The sequence below is a fragment of the Echiichthys vipera genome, assembly GCF_963691815.1.
Source record: "Echiichthys vipera genome assembly, chromosome: 22".
Lineage (NCBI taxonomy): Eukaryota > Metazoa > Chordata > Actinopteri > Perciformes > Trachinidae > Echiichthys > Echiichthys vipera.
Window position 1 is genome coordinate 3,461,713 of NC_139847.1, and position 23,305 is coordinate 3,485,017.

The 23,305-nt window shown below is 44.7% G+C and overlaps 1 protein-coding gene across 3 annotated transcripts in view; it reads right to left on the minus strand.

Annotated features, from left to right (window-relative positions):
- The window catches only part of LOC310964115 (ankyrin repeat domain-containing protein 46), a 223,827-nt gene extending 203,165 nt beyond the window's left edge, over positions 1–20,662 (minus strand). For 2 of the 3 annotated variants that reach the window (XM_083937117.1, XM_083937116.1), the window contains exons 1-4: positions 20,555–20,662; positions 18,343–18,685; positions 14,910–15,068; positions 13,862–14,086 (exon numbers count right to left, since the gene is read on the minus strand). In XM_083937117.1, the coding sequence (XP_083793243.1) occupies positions 13,870–14,086; positions 14,910–15,068; positions 18,343–18,653 (687 nt within the window). In that variant the 5' untranslated portion in view covers positions 18,654–18,685; positions 20,555–20,662 and the 3' untranslated portion in view covers positions 13,862–13,869. Of the gene's footprint in view, positions 1–12,867; positions 14,087–14,909; positions 15,069–18,342; positions 18,686–20,554 lie in introns of those variants that run through there. The other variant, XM_083937115.1, reaches the window with a different exon arrangement.
- Between the last annotated feature and the right edge of the window lie 2,643 nt (positions 20,663–23,305).

Below are 23,305 nucleotides of genomic sequence, written 5' to 3' on the forward strand. Positions count from 1 at the left end.
TCAAATAGGTACCTGGTGGTGTTGGACCCAATTGTAGTGCAAAGGACTCAGAGACAGTGGTAAAGTTCTACAGTTTACTCAGGCAGACAGGCCAACAGTTCAGAAAACAGCAAACAGGAATCAGGAGAGGAGAGGCTAAACTCTTGGTCAGGGACAGAAGGCTGGGTCCATTTACCAGGATGCAGACGAAGCAGGGAATCGGGGACGGGCGAGGTCGGTACGTGGAAGACACGCAGAAGACCGCTGATAAGTCTCGCATGGCACAGAACAATCTGGCAAAGGAGTGAGTGTGGAGCTGGTGATTATGTGCATGTGATGAGAGGCAGCTGTGTGCACAGGTGAGTAGAGTGAAGTGACGAGGTGGGTGTGGCTGTCAGGCTGAGTGGGGCATAGGCAGGAGCAATGGAAAACTACGGAGGGCTGGATGACTGAACTGTGACAGCATATCGGTGTCCAGCTCGTAACACATCCATACTGGTATCGGCTGATATCCAAGTTCAGGTCTCTGAAAGGAAATAACGGTATCAGAACGTCTCTATAATGTATAGGAACAAGTCAAAAGTAAAGTCTTTTCCTCTGGGACGTAGTGGAGTAGAAGTTTAAAGGAGCAGAAAATGGAAATGTCGCTGCCCCCCCGACCCGAGCCCGGATAAGCGGTTGAAGATGAGATGAGACGAGACTGTGGAAAGTGATTTCTCCCAGTAAAATACTGAGTTAGACAAACAAACATCTGACATTTCTCCATTAATTGCATGTATATAGGTCGTGTGTGTGTGTGTGTGTGTGTGTGTGTGTGTGTGTGTGTGTGTGTGTGTGTGTGTGTGTGTGTGTGTGTGTGTGTGTGTGTGTGTGTGTGTGTGTGTGTGTGTGTGTGTGTGTGTGTGTGTGTGTGTGTGTGTGTGTGTGTGTGTGTGTGTGTGTGTGTGTGTGTGTGTGTGTGTGTGTGTGTGTGTGTGTGTGTGTGTGTGTGTGTGTGTGTGTGTGTGTGTGTGTGTGTGTGTGTGTGTGTGTGTGTGTGTGTGAGAGAGTGAGAGAGTGAGAGAGTGAGAGTGTAACTGGAATAATAATGATAGAGTGAAAACATCGTATGTACAGTCAGTCTAACGTATTATCTTATCTATCTTCTTTCTTTCCTCTTGCAGCCGACACCGATGGTCCCCGAAAACGAAGGAATGTCAACCCGGGCCATCGTCATCGTTAGCGTCAGCGTTTTCGTCACCTTTATCGTCACCACCATTGGGTTGTTAGGGATTCAGGCTCTGTTTCGCCGGCTGCATTCCGGCTCATCCAGCTTCACACCTGGATCTGGCGGTGGACAAGACAAGGCCCTCCTCCCCAGGGAAGAGCCAGCCCAGAGTCCAAACCCATAAAAACTTAGGAGTCATTCACGCTGGGGACATGTCCCCACTGCTTTTTGAAGGGGCCAATTTAGTATAATTTGTTAAAAATGTTCCGAAAAAAAACGTGAAGAAATATTTTATCGTCGCACAAAATCGGCTTGCAATAGTAAAGTAAGTGTTACATTAGGCCATCATAGCTTTGCGTCTTTAGGGGGAGAATATCTGGGTTTTTTACGTGAAAGAAAGTTTCCCCACCACTTTTTAAAACAAAGTGAGGCCCATGCACACAAGGGTATCGTCCAATGAAGTATTTTTGTCCAGTTTGTGTGTTTTTACTGCTGAAAACTTTCTGGAAAGTATTTATGTATCCGCTCTTTGATGCTTTTGACTAATTGTGACCAAAAAGGAGAAACCAAAGCACTGTTCCGTAGTTGATGAAGAAAACTAGCTGCTTCGCTAAGGCCTGTCTCCCTCGGTTACTGTTACTAGGGCTGTCAAGCTTTTGCCCCATATTGGTTAATTTTAAGCTAATGTTAATTTATGACTCCGCTTGAAACTTCTAGCTATGTGCGTTAAGAACAACCGCTGACGTTAGCAACGAGCACTGACGTTAGCGACAAGCTCTGACGTTAGCAACACCGATGTTACCGACAAGCTCTGACGTTAGCAACAAGCACCGATGTTACCGACAAGCTCTGACGTTACCGACGAGCGCTGACGTTACGACGAGCGCTGACGTTACGACGAGCGCTGACGTTACCGACGAGCGCTGACGTTACCGACGAGCGCTGACGTTACCGACGAGCGCTGACGTTACCGACGAGCGCTGACGTTACCGACGAGCGCTGACGTTACCGACGAGCGCTGACGTTACCGACGAGCGCTGACGTTAGCAACACTGACGTTACCGACAAGCTCTGACGTTAGCAACAAGCGCTGACGTTACCGACAAGCTCTGACGTAACCGACAAGCGCTGACGTTACCAGCAAGCTCTGACGTAACCGACAAGTGCTGACGTAACAGACAAGCTTTGGTTAGCGACAAGCGCTGACGTTACCGACAAGCTCTGACGTAACCGACAAGCTCTGACTTTACGACGAGCGCTGACGTTAGCAACACTGACGTTACCGACAAGCTCTGACGTTAGCAACACTGACGTTACCGACAAGCTCTGACGTTAGCAACAAGCGCTGACATTACCGACAAGCTCTGACGTAACCGACAAGCGCTGACGTTACCAGCAAGCTCTGACGTAACCGACAAGCGCTGACGTTACCAGCAAGCTCTGACGTAACCGACAAGCGCTGACGTTACCAGCAAGCTCTGACGTAACCGACAAGCGCTGACGTTACCAGCAAGCTCTGATGTTAGCGACAAGCGCTGACGTAACCGACAAGCTCTGATGTTAGCGACAAGCGCTGACGTAACCAACAAGCACTGACGTTAGCTGTAGCACAACAAGCTCTTTGTCCATTGTTGTGATTTAAATCTTATTTAAATAAGTTATTATTGTTGATAAACAAGATAAATTTAACTTATAAAACTGGAAAACGATGTGCCAAACTTCAAAAGTCCTGGCGCTAAAGCGAATATAATAACAAATCAGTGTTATTGCTAGCCCTTTGCAACTTTGACTTAAAAGTCTACTTAAGTGAGCAGAAATGTACCTTCGCTTTGAGCTGGGAGAACTGATGAAGTGTGTCACTGTTTGTTTGTTTTTTTGTGTAGTTTTAGTGAACATTTAAACTGTATTTCACAAACTGACTTTTTGAATTCGGCCCTCATGGGAACAACGGCAGTCAATCTTTGTGGTAAAAATAAATTACAGACATCTTTGAAACATTTCAACCAAAAAAAAATCAATTAAAATGTAGATCTTTTTTTTTTAACAGAACAGAACATTCCATAACATTGCACTAGGAAAAAAGATAAAAAAAGGAAAAATTATAATACAAAATAAAGTGTGTCGTGTGGTGGTTAGCACTGTCGCCTCACAGCAAGAGGGTTCCCGGTACGAATCCCTCCTGGGGCCCTTCTGTGTGGAGTTTGCATGTTGTCCCCGTGTCTGCGTGGGTTTTCTCCGGGTTCTCCGGTTTCCTCCCACAGTCCAAAGACGTGCAGGTGTTCGGTTCATTGATGACTCTAAATCACCCGTAGGTGTGAATGGTTGTGTGTCTCTGTTCGTCTCTATGTGTCCTGTGATAGACTGGCGTCCTGTCCAGGGTGGACCCCGCCTCACGCCCGATGTTAGCTGGGATCGGCTCCAGACAAGCGGTTGAAGATGAATGAATGAATGAATGCTTAAGAGATTATTACTGTGTGTTGTAATAGTACCTAACAACCAACTCTGACTGTACGCAGCAGGAAACTGTAGCTGCTAGCTGGCTTTGGTAGTGTTTACATAGTTTGATTACAGCTAACCGCCTTTATTTTGAAAGAATTAGTTTCCCTTGGTTTGTTTTCCTCTCTTTTCTCTTCTGGGACTTTAGGGAAGACGACACATTCTCATGCTGAGTCGTGACGGGCGCACTGAACCGCTTCGTGCCTTTTTGTATGGGAGAACCACTACTTTTTTGAAATACACATCGTTCAGCATCTCCACCAATGTATCCAGAGAATCCTAGATTTATACTGTGGCACTGATTACAAACAGAAAACTAGACTTTCCAAAGTGCCTTTACCTGATGAAACCCTGGTGCCTCTGTCACAGGTTTGTCCCTCGGCAGGAAGCTCATCGCTGATCATGACTTCACCTCCATGTCAGAATAAACTTATGACTCAGGTACTGTTCTGTGCAGAGCAGAGACACAAAAGTTGTATAATGATTTAAAGCTTTGTTAATGATAATCATGGTGTGGACGGCTGTGATGGTTTTTATGTGCGTGTGTAATGGTGACGAGGGCTCTACAGCTGTGTTTCATTCTGTAATCGCGTGTCGTATATCAATAAAGCTGGTGCTTGAACCTTGAATGTTGTCGTTTTTTAATGATATTCCACATTTGGTAAACGAATGGAAACATTATGAGACTCCATTTGTGTTAAACCCTGAGACCCGGCTGGACTCATGGATGAACTAAAGGACGGTTGAGACTCTCTGACTCTGGGAAACGAAGCTGCCTTCAAGAAAACTGAAACATAAAGTCTCCTTTCGTTTCATTAATCAGGGGGTTAGAACAGCACAACAGGGTCAGTGACACCACCACTGCTGGACAATCCACCTGATCCAGCACATAGGGCCACACCCGCATGGTTTGCATCTTGCGGCGCGCTGTCAGTTCTGTGGGTACGGTTTCATGTTACAGTGGCTGTGGCTGTCACCCTCACCATCATCTGTGTATGTCAAATCAGATGTTTTATATACCCCCTTTCTCACCAAGATTACTGTGACCTTTGTCCCCATATTTCCTGGAGAACAAACTGGGAGAAGTAGGGGGGAGGCTGGGGTAAGTTAAGCCAAAGGGTAAGTTAAGGGCGCACTCACACTGTTCCTCCGCACCGCGCCCCGGGTTTTAGGGTCCTTGTCCCCCCCTCCAGGCCCGTTTGTACTCACACTACCTGGGCCTCGGAGAATGCTTCTTGCTGCCTATACGTCATCACGCCGTAACACGTCACACGCATTGATGACGTCATGGCGATGCGTGGCTTTGTTTCCAGATCTTTCCGTAGACCTCTGAGTTTTTGTGCGTCTTGTCGACTGTTTTTGAATCTTTTCATCGACCAAATCTGCAGTAAACACTCCACCTCCGCATCACACCAACGTGAACCTTTCGCCGCCATTGTTTTAAATGTCCGCCCATGGTCCCTCCTTCTTTTTTCTATGTCCCAACAGGCGCACATAAAATGACGTGAGAGCCGCCATAGGCCTCTTGCGCGTACACGTGTGCACGCTCGTGATTGTACACATGCAAACGCGCTCTACAAAAACCCACCTCTCCCAAACGGGCCCTGGACGGCCAGCTGGCCGCAGCTAGGCGCGGTGCGGTTGCACTCACACTGGTCAAACGCACTAGGCTCTATCCAAAAACCTGTTTTGGCCCGGTGCGGAAGGACAGCGTGAGTGCGCCCTAAGCCACCCCTTGTTGCTGGTGTCAGAGAGCAGCCTCATTATGCAGCTGCCTCTGCCCGGGACCTTCTTATCTGGGAAGAGCATTGCTCACTCTCAGTCGGGCCCTGCAAGCTCAAAGCAGCCTCAAAAGAAGGGACACGCAACACATTTGGAAGATGTGCTACGTGTGTGTGTGTTTGTGGGTTTCTTGCTAGAATCTGACCACATAGATTATTCCCATGACGGAAACTAGAAATACCTCCACTTAGAGCGTGCTCACACTGTCCTCCCGGACCGAGACCCGGACTTTAGGGTACTTGTCCCCCCTCCCTCTCCCCCCGCGCCCCAGCCACGTTTGTACTCACACTGCCAGGGCCGGCCAATGCTTCTTGCTGTCCATACGCCATCACGCCGTAACACGTCACACGCATTGATCGCGTGTGTGTGGCTTTGTTTACAAATCTTTCCGTAGACCTCTGAGTTTTTGTGCGTCTTGTCGACTGTTTTTGAATCTTTTCATCCGACCAAATCTGCAGTAAACACTCCATCTCCGCACCACACCAACGTGAACCTTTCACCGCCATTGTTGTTGTTGTTAAATGTCCGCGCATGGTCCCTCCTTCTTTTTTCTATGTCCGAACAGGCGGACATAGCGCTACTGCCGTAGGGCTCGTGCTCATGCTCGTACACGTGCGCACGCTCGTGCTCGTACATGTGCAAACGGCTCCGCTAAAGCCCACCTCTTTCAAGCGGGCCGTGGACGGTCCGCTGGCCGCAGTTGAGCGCGGAGCGGGTGCGCTCACACTACTTAAAGGTACTAGGCTTTAGCTGAAAAACCGGTTTTGGCCGCGGCCAAAAGGATAGTGTGAGCACGCTCTTACACTCAGAGAGAACCACACCCACACCCTGTGGTGGGGTGGAAAATGATTCCCATGACAGGACAACAACCCAATCGTGTCGTCCCACAACACAGTGAAGACAAAGACATTCAATCAATGTCGGATAAAGTCCCCTCTAGGGACGGGTGTTGAAACCAGCAGCCTCTAGGAACACTGACACATCAGATAGCTGTTATAGGTGTTACACAGAGAGCTGAGAGGTGTTATCAGGCATGTTGGAACAGTCCTTCTCCACCTTAGGATCTAGTTGAATCGGACCCTGGATAAGCGGTTGAAGATGAGATGAGATCATGTTAACACCCTTCATATTTTTCCCACCTGGTTAATGCTGCCTCTGGCTCAACACACACGCACACACACACACACACACACACAAACACACACACACACACACACACAATCTCACAGGGTGACTTGAATAGGCAGCCAGCAGAGAGAAATATCATTAAAGAAACACTATCCTCAGTTGTTTCTGCGCACTCCCTCAAATCGCTCAACAGTGACTGATTACACATACACATACACGCTAAAGTGCCCTCTAGGAGCCAAAACGTGTGCTAAAGTGTCCTCATGGGAGCTAAACGCATGGAGCAGGAGCCAAAATGCGTGCTAAAGTTCCCTCTAGGAGCTAAACGCATGCTAAAGTGCCTTCTAGGAACCAAAGCATGCGCTAAAGTGCCCTCATGGGAGCTAAACGCATGGAGCAGGAGCCAAAATGCGTGCTAAAGTTCCCTCTAGGAGCCAAAACACGCACTAAAGTGCCCTCTAGGAGCCACAACATGTTCTAAAGTGCCCTCATGGGAGCTAAACGCATGCTAAAGTGCCTTCTAGGAGCCAAAACGCGTGCTAAAGTTCCCTCTAGGAGCCAAAACGCGCGCTAAAGTGCCCTCTAGGAGCCAAAACGTTTGCTAAAGTGCCCTCTAGGAGCCAAAACACGCACTAAAGTGCCCTCTAGGAGCTAAACGCATGCTAAAGTGCCTTCTAGGAGCTAAACGCATACTAAAGTGCCTTCCAGGAGCCAAAACACGTGCTAAAGTGCCCTCTAGGAGCCAAACGTTTGCTAAAGTGCCCTCTAGGAGCCAAAACGTTTGCTAAAGTGCCCTCAAGGAGCAAAATGCGTGCTTAAGTACCCTCTAGGAGCCAAAACGTGTGTTAAAGTGCCCTCTAGGAGCCAAAACACGCGCTTAAGTGCCCTCTAGGAGCCAAAACATGCGCTAAAGTGCCCTCATGGGAGCTAATCGATGCTAAAGTGCCTTCTAGGAGCTAAACGCATGCTAAAGTGCCCTCTAGGAGCCAAAACACGTGCTAAAGTGCCCTCTAGGAGCCAAAACACGCACTAAAGTGTCCTCTTGGGAGCTAAACGCATGCTAAAGTGCCTTCTAGGCGCTAAACGCATGCTAAAGTGCCCTATAGGAGCCAAAATGTGGGCTAAAGTGCCCTCAAGGGGGCTAAACGCATGCTAAAGTTCCCTCTAGGAGCCAAAACACGCGCTAAAGTGCCCTCTAGGAGCCAAAACGCGCGCTAAAGTGTCCTCTAGGAGCCAAAACGTGTGCTAAAGTGCTCTCATGGGAGCTAAACGCATGCTAAAGTGCCTTCTAGGCGCTAAACGCATGCTAAAGTGCCCTGTAGGAGCCAAAATGTGGGCTAAAGTGCCCTCAAGGGGGCTCAACGCATGCTAAAGTTCCCTCTAGGAGCCAAAACGTGTGCTAAAGTGCCCTCATGGGTGCTAAACGCATGCTAAAGTGCCTTCTAGGAGCCAAAACGCGTGCTAAAGTTCCCTCTAGGAGCCAAAACACGCGCTAAAGTGCCCTCTAGGAGCCAAAACGTTTGCTAAAGTGCCCTCTAGGAGCCAAAACGTGTGCTATAGTGCTCTCATGGGAGCTAAACGCATGCTAAAGTGCCTTCTAGGCGCTAAACGCATGCTAAAGTGCCCTGCAGGAGCCAAAATGTGGGCTAAAGTGCCCTCAAGGGGGCTCAACGCATGCTAAAGTTCCCTCTAGGAGCCAAAACACGCGCTAAAGTGCCCTCTAGGAGCCAAAATTTGGGCTAAAGTGCCCTCAAGGGAGCTAAACGCACGCTAAAGTGCCCTCAAAAAGTCTGTGCACGCCACTGATCTGGAGCAAAGCAGGAAGTTAGGTTACGTAGTAAAAAGCCTGGAGTTTGGGTAAGGTCATTTTCCCCAGAGGTTTTAGTCCTGTCTGAATGTGCCATGTCATACAGGGATTTCTTATTTCTTCTTATTTATATTACAAAATTAAATAAAAAAAACAATAAAATGATTATACCCAACGTCCCTGCATTCAGCTAATCCCGTCTGTAAGGCTATATGCTTCAGCTGCATGCCATCAAATCTATTTCACCAGCAAGGAGTTTTTAGTTTCAGGCCTCAGCTGTGTTATTACTCAAATTCCCATGTCCCCCGTCTCTCTATGTGTGAACTCAATGTGAGTCATTCAGGCAGGCAGGGCTGAGTCAATGTTGTTGCTGTGAGTTGAGTGGAAAAATTACCCATGTGACAAGTAAGAGAATCCCTGCATGTGTAGTACAGTACAAAATTAAGTATGTCAAACTGCCAGGATTTCCTCCTGCAGCTGATCCGACTGTGCAGAAGCTTTTGCCGTGTTTCCCTGCAGGACCTGAACTGTCGACCAAGAGCACCTTCATCCCAACAGAGAAACGCTCTCACAACCCAGATGACAGACTCTTCTAAGGTGGTCTGAGGTCACCACAAACTTCCTTTGACCAGTTTAATGACAGCTCCTCAGGAAGGGGAGTGTGAGGTAACATTAGTTTTTTTTTTTTTTGTTTCAGGGTTTTGGAGAGCGAGCTGAGGATGAAGTCCACAGGTCAAGGTTCAAGAGGCGATCTCAAACCTGAGCTTCAAACACCTCCAGATCATGGGATGACTGTACTGAGCCTGACAGTCAGTGCGTTTACATGCAGTTTAAAAACCCGATTATTATTAACAGGCCTAGAGAACTCCTTCAGTTCCCTGATTATTCTAGCATGTAAAACAGCGTTCTCGGATTATTATCGGGTTTCTCGTCTGCGCATGCTCCCCACTCGGCTTTGACCTGGAAATAGAATAAACCAGGAAGCAACGGCGCCAAAAACAACGTGAAAAAAACAACAGTTATAGAGCGTTTCCTTTAAAATGAGGGAGGACTTCGCAACGGCAAGTATCATCACTACCAAGAAGACCCGTGTCTGTCGTAATTCTGTCCAAAAGTCGTCCGTTTGTGATTTTGACAAAGGTGACCTGGAAAAAAAGCGGTATTCAGTCCAGCTGTACGTTGGCGGAGAGCCACTAAGGGCGCACTCACACTGTCCTTCCGCACCGGGCCAAAACAGGTTTTTCGGGTAAAGCCTGGTGCGTTTGACCAGTGTGAGTGCAACCGCTCCACGCGAAACTGCGGCCAGCTGGCCGTCCACGGCCCGTCTGCGAGAGGTGGGCTTTTGTAAAGCGCGTTTGCACATGTACGAGCACGAGCGTGCGCACGTGCAAGACGCCTACGGCGGTTCTGACATCATTTCCTGTGCGCCTGTTGGTACATAGAAAAAAGAAGGAGGGACCATGCGCGGACATTTAACTGGAAACAAAGCCACGCATCGCCATGACGTCATCAATGCGTGTGACGTGTTACGACGTGATGACGTATGGACAGCAAGAAGCATTTGCACGAGGCCCAGGTGGTGTGAGTACAAACAGGCCTGGGGCGCGGGGGGAGAGGGAGGGGGGACAAGTACCCTAAAGCCCGGGGCACGGTGCGGAAGGACAGTGTGAGTGCGCCCTTACTGTTCTGGAGGAAGAGTTACTCCGTCATTTTCCCATTCAACCCCGGCTCATATAGACGAGGGGAACTTCAAGAATCCGGTCATTCCCTAAACCGGGGTGAGGCCAATTTTGGGTTACTGATGTGCATGTAAGTGCACGCTCAGCACAGAGACACAGAAGAGTTGGCCCGCCGCTCCAGTGCCTAATCACACATTCTTTTGTATGACTCAGAGGGTTAAAGTAAACACCTGCTGTGTTGAACAGCAGGGCCACTTTCAAGTCCTTAAGAGCCGTTTCCATGACTCCGGAGTCCAAACGTTACATCGCTGACACGTTTGCCTTGTTTTCAGTCAGACCTGGCTTGTGAGTCAATACAGTGCTGAAGGTGATTTACACATGAGCTTGCAACACACCCGCACAGATACAGTGTATCTAAAAATATGGTATTTTTAGAAGAAGTGGAGAGAGAGAGCAGACTTCCTGGGTCTGCATTTCCTGCCGCACGCTGCTCGGCCTGCACTTTCATGTTGTTGTCACCCATCTTCCTCTGTTTTCATGGGGAAACAGATCAAGTTTGAGTCAGACGGCTGAAGCTGACTCACGCACACACACAAAAACACCCTTCGGATCCCACCCCAGCTTTACCCTCGTGTGATTGACGTGCCCCAGGTGTTAGAAGGACCTTTTCTCTACTGCGTTTCGGCCACTTTGATAATCAAAGCGCTGCAGCTGTTTATTGCCCTGATCTCTTCCCACTCCCTTTTGCCGTGAAGCAGCGCTCCTCCTGAAAGTTTGTCAGCACAGAAACGGGGCCAAAGTGTCACCAGTCAAGCCTTAAAAGGGAACATGTGGTCTCTGTGGTGGCACCGGGGGTTCTCCTTCAACTCATTACAGACCGGAGTTCACGGACAAAACAGTAGCATGAGAACTAGAGGGGCAACAAGCGGAAACTTGTAGAAGAGCGAAGCGTAGAACAACATCACCACAAGACATCAAAACACTGACAGAGCTCAAGGTTTTTAACACGCGGGTAAAACAATGGTCGAAAGTGAAGAACACCGGTGAACATTGACCCTCAAACACAGGGAAAGTGCACATGCATTACTTGTTGTCCTTGTTTTTGTCATTATGTGTGTTGTATTTGATGTTCTGTATTATTATTGCTTTTGTTTAAAGGCAGTTTTCAAGCCTTTTATTAAACAGGACGGACAGGAAATGGGGAGAGAGAGAGAGAGAGAAAGGGGGAGACATGCAGCAAAGGGCCGCAGGTGGAAGTCAAACCCGTGGCAGCAGCCTCGATGACCTTCAGCCTCTTTACGTGGAGCGACTGCTCTAACCACTGTGCCACCTTTCGTCCTGTGTGTATTGTTTTTAACTTTGCTTGTGTAACTTTTAGTAAAGGCCTAACCAGGGACAGGGTGTATCAAATCTATCTTGTATGAAACAATGCATTTGTCTCAATAAACTTCTAATCTTATCTAAATTGACGACGCTATCTTATGCCAGACTAGCTTGATTGGTGCTTAATGGCCGGCTCTTGTCTGACCTAGGTTGGCTGTATGAAGGCAGGCCTGAGGCACGGAGAGAGAAAAACAAATGAAACCCCAGCTGATCGGAGGGGATGACACATCAATAAATGACCGAAACCAATATGTCCACACCACAGACGGTGTAAACAAGACCACCGATGATATCAATGTGATATTTCAGAAAGGCAGCGAGTAAAGCCGCCCTGGGGAAACAAAAACAGACGCCTGTTTAAAGACAGAATGCTGACGAATGGTTTGATCAAGAACTTAAGAAATGTAACGTTCATATGAATCTGTTCATGAAAGTACATTGCACAGTGGCAACCCTCAGGAGTGTGTGTGTGTGTGTGTGTGTGTGTGTGTGTGTGTGTGTGTGCGTGTGTGCGGGGCCTGGATCTGTTCAAATCTGGACTCGATAAAACTCAAGAGGCTGCACTCTGTTGGTGTTTGTTGGTGTTTGTTTGTGTGTGTGTGTGTGCGTGTGCGTGTGTGCGGGGCCTTGACCTGTTCAAGTCTGGACTCAATGAAACTCAAGAGGTTGCACTCTGTTAGTGTTTGTGTTTGTGTGTGTGTGTGTGTGTGTGAAATGTTTGTTCACTGAAGATTCACTTGGGATCTTGCCGTTCAAAGGTTACTGAGAAATCATTGTGTGTGTGTGTGTTTGCGTATGTGCGTGTGTGTGCGGGGCCTGGACCTGTTCTAATCTGGACTCGATAAAACTTGAGAGGCTGCACTCTGTTAGTGTTTATTTGTGTCTGTGTGTGTGCGTGCGTGTGTGCGTGTGTGTGTGGGGCCTGGACCTGTTCCCGATGAAGGCGTGGAGTCCCGTCTGTTAAAAGCAGCAGTCTGCAGTGCACTCAAGAGTCTTCCCGCAGCCCTGATGACAGCCTGGAGGGTGACACCGAGATCGGCACCGTACTTTATATTTTCTTTAGATAACCGACAGGGGGCCGGCCGCCTCGGGTTTTCCCATGTCTTCTTTTCCAGTCAGCTGTGTGAGGTGTTAGGGTTCTTGAGTTTAGGGGGAGGAAGCTACGGGTCCGACGGTCCGTTCTGCCAGTCCTTCTCTTTACCTAAGTTTAGGGCGGCGTTATCAATAAAAACATTATTATTGTTTCAACTTCGACACGGGGAACCCCTTTATATGTTCTGGTCACTTCTTACGTGAGCCAATCCTTCCGCGGTGGCCGTAACAATCCTTCTAAAGGGGAACAGACAGGATATCAGAGGCTGAATAAGAAAAAATGCAAGAATCCTTAAAGAAGCAAACTTGATGGATTAAAGACATTTTATTTGATATGACTGTCAGTTCCTCACGTTCACTTTAACCTCTGTAACCACAATATCAGCTCAGTCCTCTTGTTGATTACAATCATACATACACGTGATTTTTATTCTTTGCTTCCACATTAAATTAGGATTTACTTCAAATGCGTTAATGCACACGGGAAATCGACAGGCGGAAAACAGCCAACGCGTAAAATCGAAACGGTTTACAAGGACGTTAAAATGAATATACAACAAAGAAAGAGTACAAATGTGCTGCTGCAACCCGAGTCTTCTCAGCATTGTGCCCGTAGATGATGTTTACAACACAGTAGGTTTGAATGCGTGATTCTGGCGGGAATGTCTTAATTTGCGACACATGAATCTTTCTGGAATAAGGGCACGCAGCCGAGGTTCCACTCCGCATGTATGCAGACGATACGACGCTTTCAGGAATACGATACCGGCGACGCGGTTAAAGAAAGCGAGCGTGCGGGACTTTGAACAAAAACAGACAGTACGCAGGAAAATTCATACGGAAGATATTCGATAAATAACACAACGGAAAGAACAGACGGGTAAGAAAATAAAAGATACAAAAACGTTGGCAATGTACAGCTTGTAACAGAGCGTACGGTGCGAATGAAGTGTGACGGTGTTACGCGGGGAAATGTCGTCGTGTGGCTGCGATTAAAACAAAATCAAGAGCATGGTTATTTTCTCACTAACACTAGTTCAAAAGCAGCCGCGACGCCATTTTAGTTCATTCTTAAAGGGGAAATGTTACGCTATATTTAAAACAAGACACTTCCTGGGTCATCTCAAGCTTGCAGATTGTTGTTTTTTTCAAATCGAGAGAGTTGTTCTTTTGCTTCTTTAGAAATACATTGTACATGTTTAGGTAACCATCATCTGCAAATATACACAAATCTGGATTTGTTCTGGTCTAACGAGAACTTCACTTGGTGTGTTTTACTACCCCATGCTTCTTCTTCTTTTTCTTCACCTCCTCCCTCAGTGCACCAGCTCCAGCTGACCGGTGGAGAACGGGAGGACGCCGCTCACATAATAAGCTATGCCGAGGGAGAGCAGGGCGATGACGACCAGCAGCAAAAGGACCCGCCAGAACCCCAGATCCTCCACAAACTCCTGCCAGGTGGTCCTGAAGCTGGAGAGGACGCCCTCGCTGCTCTGCAGGTTGGGGTTCAATAAGGAGTGGCTCTCCATCGCGCTGGAACAGAACAAGACAGAGGAAATCCTTTTACATGTCTTGTTGGTTTTGAGGAACTCTGATAGATACATTTTACTTTCATGTGTTTGCCGTGACAGGGAACCCCGTTTCACCAACATTTGATTCCCGCGTGCGTCCGTTCAAACCGCGTTCTTCTTTAAATAAAGCTTTTCACGCAGGCATTTAGTGTTACAGATCGGATTTCCACCCTGTGGGTTTGTTTGCACATGAATGAGCTCCTGAGTGTTCAGGACTCCTGTAAATCATGACACATTAACTACAGGACGCGTGTTTACTTGTGCACTTAACACTGCTCCCAGACAAAACACACATAAGGAGTATTTGAGAACAAATTCTCCTTATCCCTGATCCCTTATCTCCTGATCCTGCACCAACACTGAAAGACACTTGGATTAGACCGGTTTAAGCCCTCGTTGTATTCCCCCACACCAATATAAGCCGGGACAATATGCTCTTTGTTATGGTTTAGACTAGACCTCCAGGAACAGTTGAATCATACACTTTGACAGACCTTTACATTGGAAAATCTCTCCACTGATAGAATAAACTCGTAATTACTCAGGAATGGAGCTTTTTGAAGGTACAAATATAGACATTTATTCTGGAATATCCCTAAATGAAACACTTAAAATGCTTGAATTGCGTCCGCACTTAGAGGTGTCCTCAGCTCAAACGTTTCAGTCATTGTCAGGAATCATTTCCTTTTTTCCGGCTACCAAAAAAAAAAGGGATTCATGTAGAGATATTGCGTTGACCGGTCGTTGTACAGACAGGAGCCTGTCCGTCATTCCTCCCTGTTTACCTCTCACTGTCGGCCATCTGCATGGTCTCCAGTTTGGAGTGAGGTCCCCTGTTGAACCCCTTCACCTCCTGCTCCTCCAGTCCCTCCAGCAAACGGATGGCGTCCTTATTGACGCCGCGTCTCTTCGCCAGCACCAGAGGGGTGGAGCCATTGTGGTTGCTGTCAAGCAGGGCGAAAAGAAAACACACAGAGCGCAGTTAGACTAGAAGAGTCACAAGTACTGGAGTCGAGGATACACTTCATAAAACGTATTAATTGTCCCACTGATGGAACCAGTCCCATGTGTTGGTTGTTGTTTACTTGAACTCTGCACACGGATGTTACGGAAAGAGTCACAGGTACTGGAGTCGAGGAAACACTTCATGAAATTCATCAAACCACATTAACACATTGGAGCAGGCTTAAAACCACCAGACATTCATTGTGGTTTGCTGGTAGTTTCATAGAGGAAATGACACAGTGAGAGTGAGCCAAGCGTGCCTCAGAGAGCTGTAGCTGAGAGTGTATTCAGTCATAACAGAAGCCACACAGCACAAGACGCCTCGGTCTTAAATTAGTTTTTTTTCCTGATGTGTTGTGATACCCGGTGTGTTGTTTTGGGCCCTTCTGTGTGGAGTGTGCATGCAAACCTAAGTGTTGATCATTTCCTGGAAGCTACAGCTTGCGGGACATGTGTGTAATGAAACAGCGTCCTAACTGTGTTTGCACTGTGCGGGTGAAAGTGTGGGACTATGGGTTTGATCGAGATGAAGTCGTGTGTAGTGTGAGTCGCCACACAACCACTCTGACATTTCCACATGTGCTTACTCTGCACCAGGCTGGGAAACCACATGTTCAACACTAAGCTACTGGAAGCTACAGCTTGCATGATCACAGCATTGAATAGCGGAAGAATGTGGGACATCAGTCGTAGCAGTAACAGCTCAATGAACAGGAGCAGGGGAAACTGTAGCCCGGGAGTTCAGGCAAACACTTCAGATTCAGGGCCTTTACATGCACATCAGTAAGCCCGGTTAAGGGAATAATCGGGTTATTGAAGTTCCCCACGTACACAAAAGAGGGGGTTGAATGGGAAAATGACGGGAGTAACTCTTCCTCTGGTACAGTTCACCTGTTCACCAGTTCACCTTTGTTTACAAGTGGGGGGGGGGGGAATGGCCGACTTGGACAGAATTACGACAGAACACACGGGTCGTCTTGGTAGTTACTTGCCGTTGCAAAGTCCTCCCTCGGTTTAAAGAGAATCCTCTATGGTTTGGTATTTTTTCACATTGTTTTCGGCGCTGTTGCTTCCTGGTTTATTCTATTTAAGGGTCAAAAGCCACCGACGCGGAGTGGGAAGGGGGGAGGGGGAGAGTTCTGACCCCGGCCCATGCGCAAACAGGAAACCCCGTATTACTCCGGGCAAGATGTTTACATGCCAGAGAACTCTGGTCACTATAGGAGTTCTCTAGGTCTGTTAACGGGGGTGCGGTGTTTACATGGTGTTTGAGAAACCGGAGTATGCCCTTAACCCTGATCGGGTTTTTAAACTGCATGTAAGCGTGGCGATGTTTCAGGGAGACAGGAGGTCAAGTCGAATGAATCATCCAAATACATGCTGCAGGCATGCATAGCGCTCAGCGTGTGTTCAGTGTTCGATCTCTTCCTCCTCTCCTCCGGGCTCGTCACAAATTCTTACGTTATAGACACATCCTTTCTTCACGTTGGGATCGCTGAGATTTCATTTTCAATTAAGGGAGCACGCGTGGTTTGATAGAGCACGCGGTTTCACTGCCGGGCGCAGCGTTAGAATAGCAGGGTGCCGTTGTGTGGCCCCCCCGGCATGTGATGGTGCCGTTAGCTGACAAAACAACACTCGACCTGAATTAAAATGACCTCATCTGCTCACTTAGACTGGCAACTTTACTGTATGACTTAATATGAAATCCGCACGTCTGAGAGGCTTGAAACAAGGTTAATAGTGTGAACGTGCTGCACCCCCACAGAGATCAGATGATAACAGATCAGTCACACGTCCCACACACGCACAGTGAAAATACGCGTAGGTCACTGGGTCAAGGGAGGAACGCAGATGCACTCGAGTCAAGGGAAAATCATTTCTCAATAACCTTTGATTGGCAAGACCCCATGGGAATCAGCGTTGGACAAACATTTCAGACACACCCAGACCCCCGCACACACACACAGACAGAGACAGACACAGAGTGACACAGAGAGACACAGAGAGACTGGTAAAAATACATATGTGCTGCATGTGTGAAAGAGGAAAAGGAAAGCGAGTAGGTAGGTAAGAGGAGAGAGAGTGAAAGGGAAGTGAGTAATTCCAACTATTCTTCCTCTGCCGCAGGCTGCGGGGGAGCGAGGAGCGAGATAAACACCCCCACGCCTCATTAGACCTGTCAAATCTGTTGCAGTTTAAGCCCCCTTTCACATCTGAACCGCAGACAATGTCCAGGGATTCTTTTTGAAATGCAAAGACAAGTTAAAGAAGACGCAGAGAGACTGAGGGGAGCAAGGCCCCGTGTGTGAGGACAAAACTGTCCGCACCGCACATCGAGTTTACCCTCCCAGCTCCTGAGGACAGAGAGCGTTTCATCTCAGAGTGAGCCCGTGTGTTATCACTGATCGCTCCTTCTCACTTCTTTAGTTTGTACTTGTTTTATTCAATCTGCTGCTAAATGGCACGCCTTTGATTGTTGTATACTGTATGTATAACCTACGTTTAACCACAATGTCCTTTGCTTTCTGTCACATCTAGTTATTGTTTGATTATTTGATGTTAGCTTTATGTTGATTTGATTTATGTTTTTCTGCTTATTGTCACTCTGATCCTTTCCCGTCTTTGTATTGAAACTGTTGCACAATCATTTCCCTCAGGGTAAATGAAGCTTCTTGAATCAGAACAGACGCTCATTCTCTGATGGATTCACGGAGAACGGTCGATGACGTGGAGGACAATGGTTGGTCGGTTCAAAACTAAAAATGAACTAAAGGCTCGTTCGCTTTACTTTTTATTTTGTTTTGAGAACATTGGTGCTTTGTTTTGTGTGTAGGGACTCTTCTCATGCTGCTGCAGAGGTTTGCTGTTATTTTCAGCTGCATTAGTGGTTAAAAAAGACCTTTGAATGCCTTCACCTTACTCCCCGGAGCTAATCACTGTTAGCCACGTCCGGCTGTTAGCGACTCTCCCAGATTTCTTCGTTAATAGCTGTTACACCAACAAAAAACTGTCTCCATGGCTTATTTTAAGTGCTGAAAAAGACCATGGGGATGATTTTGCGCCACTTTCATGTTGCACAGCACTTTTTTTATAACAGATTTAGAAATAGAAATGCGATTAAAATAGAAAATGAGCCGATCAAACACACGACTGATGACTAAAAACGTCCATGAGCATCACCTTCGTCACCAGAAATCTAAAACTTCTTACCAGATATCGATCTTCAGCCCGTTGGACACCAGGAACTGTATCGTATCCACGTGGCCGCACAGATGCAGCGCCGTATTCCCTTGGTAGTCCGTGGCGAGCAGATCGGCCCCGAACTTGTGCAGGAGGCGGCATATGTCCACGTTCCCCCGGGCGGCCGCCAGATGCAGGCCGGTGCGGCCTCGGTTGTCGCGGATGTTGGGGTCGCATCCCGTCTCCAGGAGCCTTTTGGCGAAGGGCAGGTCCCCGTCGATGCAGGCCTGCAGCAGAGGCACGTTGGTCTGCGACGAGTCGTTGATGAAGACATAGGACATGTCCGAGTGGGTGTCAGAAAATTCCAGCGTACCTGCAACGAGGAGAAATAATGTTCGTATTACAGATCATTTCAATGCAGAGTGAATAGAGGACATGACTGAAGGATGTGTCAGGACAGGGGTTACAGTGAAAGGCTCTACCAGGACTTCTACTGATGAAAGTTATTAGTATTATTATTAGTGCATATGTGCAATAGTTGCACGCTGCCTGTTGCTGCTCCAGCTTTACAGAGGGTGAAGAAAAAGGAACATTAGGTTGTTAAAAAAAAAACCCGCAGTATCTCCATTTTCTTTACAAACTCAAACATTAAGTGTACAAACTGAAAATCAATGAGGATTTAGCTCGTCTGTGAATCACTGCACTAATATTTCTTGGTTTAACCTATTCTTCTGCTAACTGCTGCACAGACTAATATTCCCCTTTTCTCCACTTTCTATAAAGTAAAAACAGAAATAAAAACTTCAGACTAAATCACACTGCTATTATTTTGAACACAACTGTACGTGGCCTGTTATACTTGTATGTTTTTACCTCATTGTTTTAAATTATTTTACCTCAATGTTTTAAACTATTTTACATTCTTTTACCTCATTTTTTAAAACTATTTCACTTTATTTAAACCTCCTTGTTTTAATCTCTTAACCTTCTTTTTACCTCCTTGTTTTTAACTATTTTACCTTCTTTTTACCTCCTTGTTTTTAACTATTTAACCTTCTTTTTACCTCCTTGTTAGACGGTAGCTTGACTGATTTTCTGATTGACTGACTGATTTTCTGACTGATATATATATATATATATATATATATATATATATATATATATATATATGTATATATATATGTATATATATGAACATATATATACATATATATATGTTCATATATATATATATATATATATATATATGTATATATATATATATATATATTCATATATATATATATATATATATATATGAACATATATATACATATATATATGTTCATATATATATATATATATATATATATATGTATATATATATATATATATATTCATATATATATATATATATATATATATATATGTATATATATATATATATATATTCATATATATATATATATATATATATATATGAACATATATATATGTATATATATATATATATATATGTATATGTCACATGAATCACAGCAAACACAATAAGCTGTCTTTGTTTATTTCCAGTCTAAATAACAAAAGGAGCCAATGCCAGGGGATCTAACGTTATGTACTAACAACAATGGGAAACGCAGCTAACTGTAGCATTAAATGAAGTGTACAGTGGTGAAAATGGCCGCAGCGTTAAATCACATTTACACATTAATATCTGTGAGTAGACAGATCTTACATGGACTATACGTTATGTTAGTTAGTGAACAGCAATTCCCTTTGCCTGGACACACACACACACACACACACACACACACACACACACACACACATATATATATATATACATTCATCACATGAATCACAGCAAATACAATAAGCTGTCCTTGTTTATTTCTAGGCTAAACAACAATAAGAGCCAATGCCAGGGGATCTAACGTTATATACTAATAACAATGGGAAACGCAGCTAACTGTAGCATTAAATGAAGTGTACAGTGGTGAAAATGGCCGCAGCGTTAAATCATAATTACACATTAACATCTGTGACATATTGAGAGTCTTTGCACGGAGCCACTTCTCACATTGAAGCAGAAATCAAACGCTGGCAGTTGATTTCAGTGACGTTCAGAAGCTAACGGGGCTAACGCTAGCTCCCTAGCTGACGTTTAAGCGCATTAACGTTTGAATTAACGGTTATAAAAACACGCAGACGGACTCAATGGCGCCTTTAGACGCTCTGTCGGCGGTCAGTTGTGTTCACTCACCTGTTTATTTTTCCCCAACTACCGAGAAAAAACAAAATACACTCTTCGCTCTCCTGCGAGCTAATGCTAGCACCGTTGTTGTTGTTGTTGTGATGCTAACGGGGCTTCTTCTGTCTCAGAGGCGATGCGGAGGCGCCACCTGCTGCCCCGGAGGCGTCATTACACCACCTGCTGCCCCGGAGGCGTCATTACACCACCTGCTGCCCCGGAGGCGCCATTACACCACCTGCTGCCCCGGAGGCGCCATTACACCACCTGCTGCCCCGGAGGCGTCACTACACCACCTGCTGCCCCGGAGGCGTCATTACACCACCTGCTGCCCCGGAGGCGTCATTACACCAAGCACCATTTACTCATTACAGTGTATTACGTGTATTTACCTATAAAAAGGTTTCACATGACATTATGACTTTAACTAGACTTATACAGTTTTATATTTATATTATAGTTTATATAAGATGAGGTACCCATGCAGGTTAATTCAGCAACACACGTGTTCTCATCTCTAGTTGTCTTTAGCTGTGTGAAGACTAAATGTGCTTTATTACACCTCACTGCACTGTTTACCTCTTGTTACCTCATTGTTTTTATCTCCTTTACCTTCTTTTACCCTCATTGTTTTCATCTCTTTTACCATATTTTACCTCATTGTTTTAATCTTGTTTACCTTCTTTTGACCTCATTGTTTTAATATTTTATCTTATTTTATCTCATTGTTTTAATATTTTACCTTCTTTTACCCTCATTGTTTTAATCTCCTTTGTCTTCTTTTACCCTCATTGTTTTAATCTTGTTTACTTTCTTTTTACCTCATTGTATTAACCACTTTTACCTTCTTTTTACCTCATTGTTTTAACTCTTTTATCTTCTTTTTACCTGATTGTTTTATTCTCGTTTACCTTCTTTGAACTCCTTGTTTTAATCTCCTTTGTCTTTTTTTACCTCATTTTTAATGTCTTTACCTTCTTTGAACTCCTTGTTTTAATCTGTTTACCTTCTTTTAACCTCATTGTTTTAATCTTGTTTACCTTCTTTTTACCTCATTATTTTATCTCCTTTGTCTTCTTTCCACCTCCTTGTTTTCATCTCTTTTACCATATTTTACCTCATTGTTTTAATCTTGTTTACCTTCTTTTTACCTCATTATTTTATCTCCTTTGTCTTCTTTCCACCTCCTTGTTTTCATCTCTTTTACCATATTTTACCTCATTGATTTAATCTTGTTTTCCTTCTTTTTACCTTATTGATTTAATATAATTTACTTTCTTTTAACTTCATTGTTTTAATCACCTTTACCTTCTTTTACCTCATTGTTTTCATCTCTTTATCTTCTTTTTACCTCATTGTTTTCATCTTATTTACCTTCTTTTACCTCCTTGTTTTCATCTTGTTTATCTTCTTTTTCTTTCAACCTCCTTGTTTTAATCTCTTTAACCATATTTTACCTCGTTTTTAATCTATTTTACCTCATTGTTTTAGTCTCTTTTATTTTCTTTTTACCTCATTAATTTAATGTAATCTTTTTTTACCTCACCTCGTTGTTTTAATCCCGGTTACCTTCTTTTACCTTATTGATTTAATTTAATTTACTTTCTTTTAACCTCATTGTTTTATCTCCTTTGTCTTATTTTTACCTCATTGTTTTAATAATTTGTCTTGTTTAACCTCATTGTTTTCATCTCTTTTACAATATTTTACCTCATTGTTTTAATCTCGGTTTATCTTCTTTTTATCTAATTTTTAAAATCTTTTATCTTCTTTTTACCTCATTGTTTTAATAATTTGTCTTGATTAACCTCATTGTTTTCATCTCTTTTACCATATTTTACCTCATTATTTTAATCTGTTTACCTTCTTTTTACCTCATTGATTTAATATAATTTACTTTCTTTTTACCTCATTGTTTTATCTCCTTTGTCTTTTTTCAACCTCATTGTTTTAATCTTTTATCTTCTTTTTACCCTGTTGTTTTAATCTCTTTTATTTTCTTTTTATCTCATTGTTTTCATCTAGTTTACCTTCTATTTACCTCATCTTTTAATCTCTTCTTTCTTCTTTTTACCCTGTGCTTTATTGCAAATACCGCTCGTGTATTCTGAGGTTAAATGAGTGTTTTTGTCGGTGGTTTTAACTTTTTTAGAGGTCAAACGCCGTCTGACATCAAGGCAACGCGGTGAAAATATTCTAAATATAACAAACATTTAAACAGCAGGACCTTTCTTAACTCCTGCTTCATGAATAATAATAATAATAATAATAATAATAATAATAATAATAACAATAATAATAATTCTGCGTTCCAAACCCTCAGTTCAGAGACTTTATTTGTGTGAGCACAGAAATACACATTACAGTAACAGACACGTTATTTCCATGGTATTGTTATCGATCCTCTTTGAGGAAAACTGCATCTCTTTTCCGTCGGTCCGCGCACGCCGCCCGCCATCTCTCCTTGTGTTTCTTTGAACATGTGTTGAAGATCGAACAGACGTTAAAAGACGCTCGTTGTTGCGTCTGTCGAACCGTCAGTGGCGAATATATATTTCTCCATATAAAAACATCATCCTAAAAGGCGTTTGTTTTGTTTTTCTCGTAATATTTAATGTACACATCGTTATCTTCCCAATCCCGCCCATCTCAGTAAATAAAACCAGGGGCTAGTATCATGACTTAAGTCAAATAATTACAGGCTAGATTACAAAAAAATACACAAAAGCAGACGAAGAAATCAAATCAAATGAAATAAAAAAG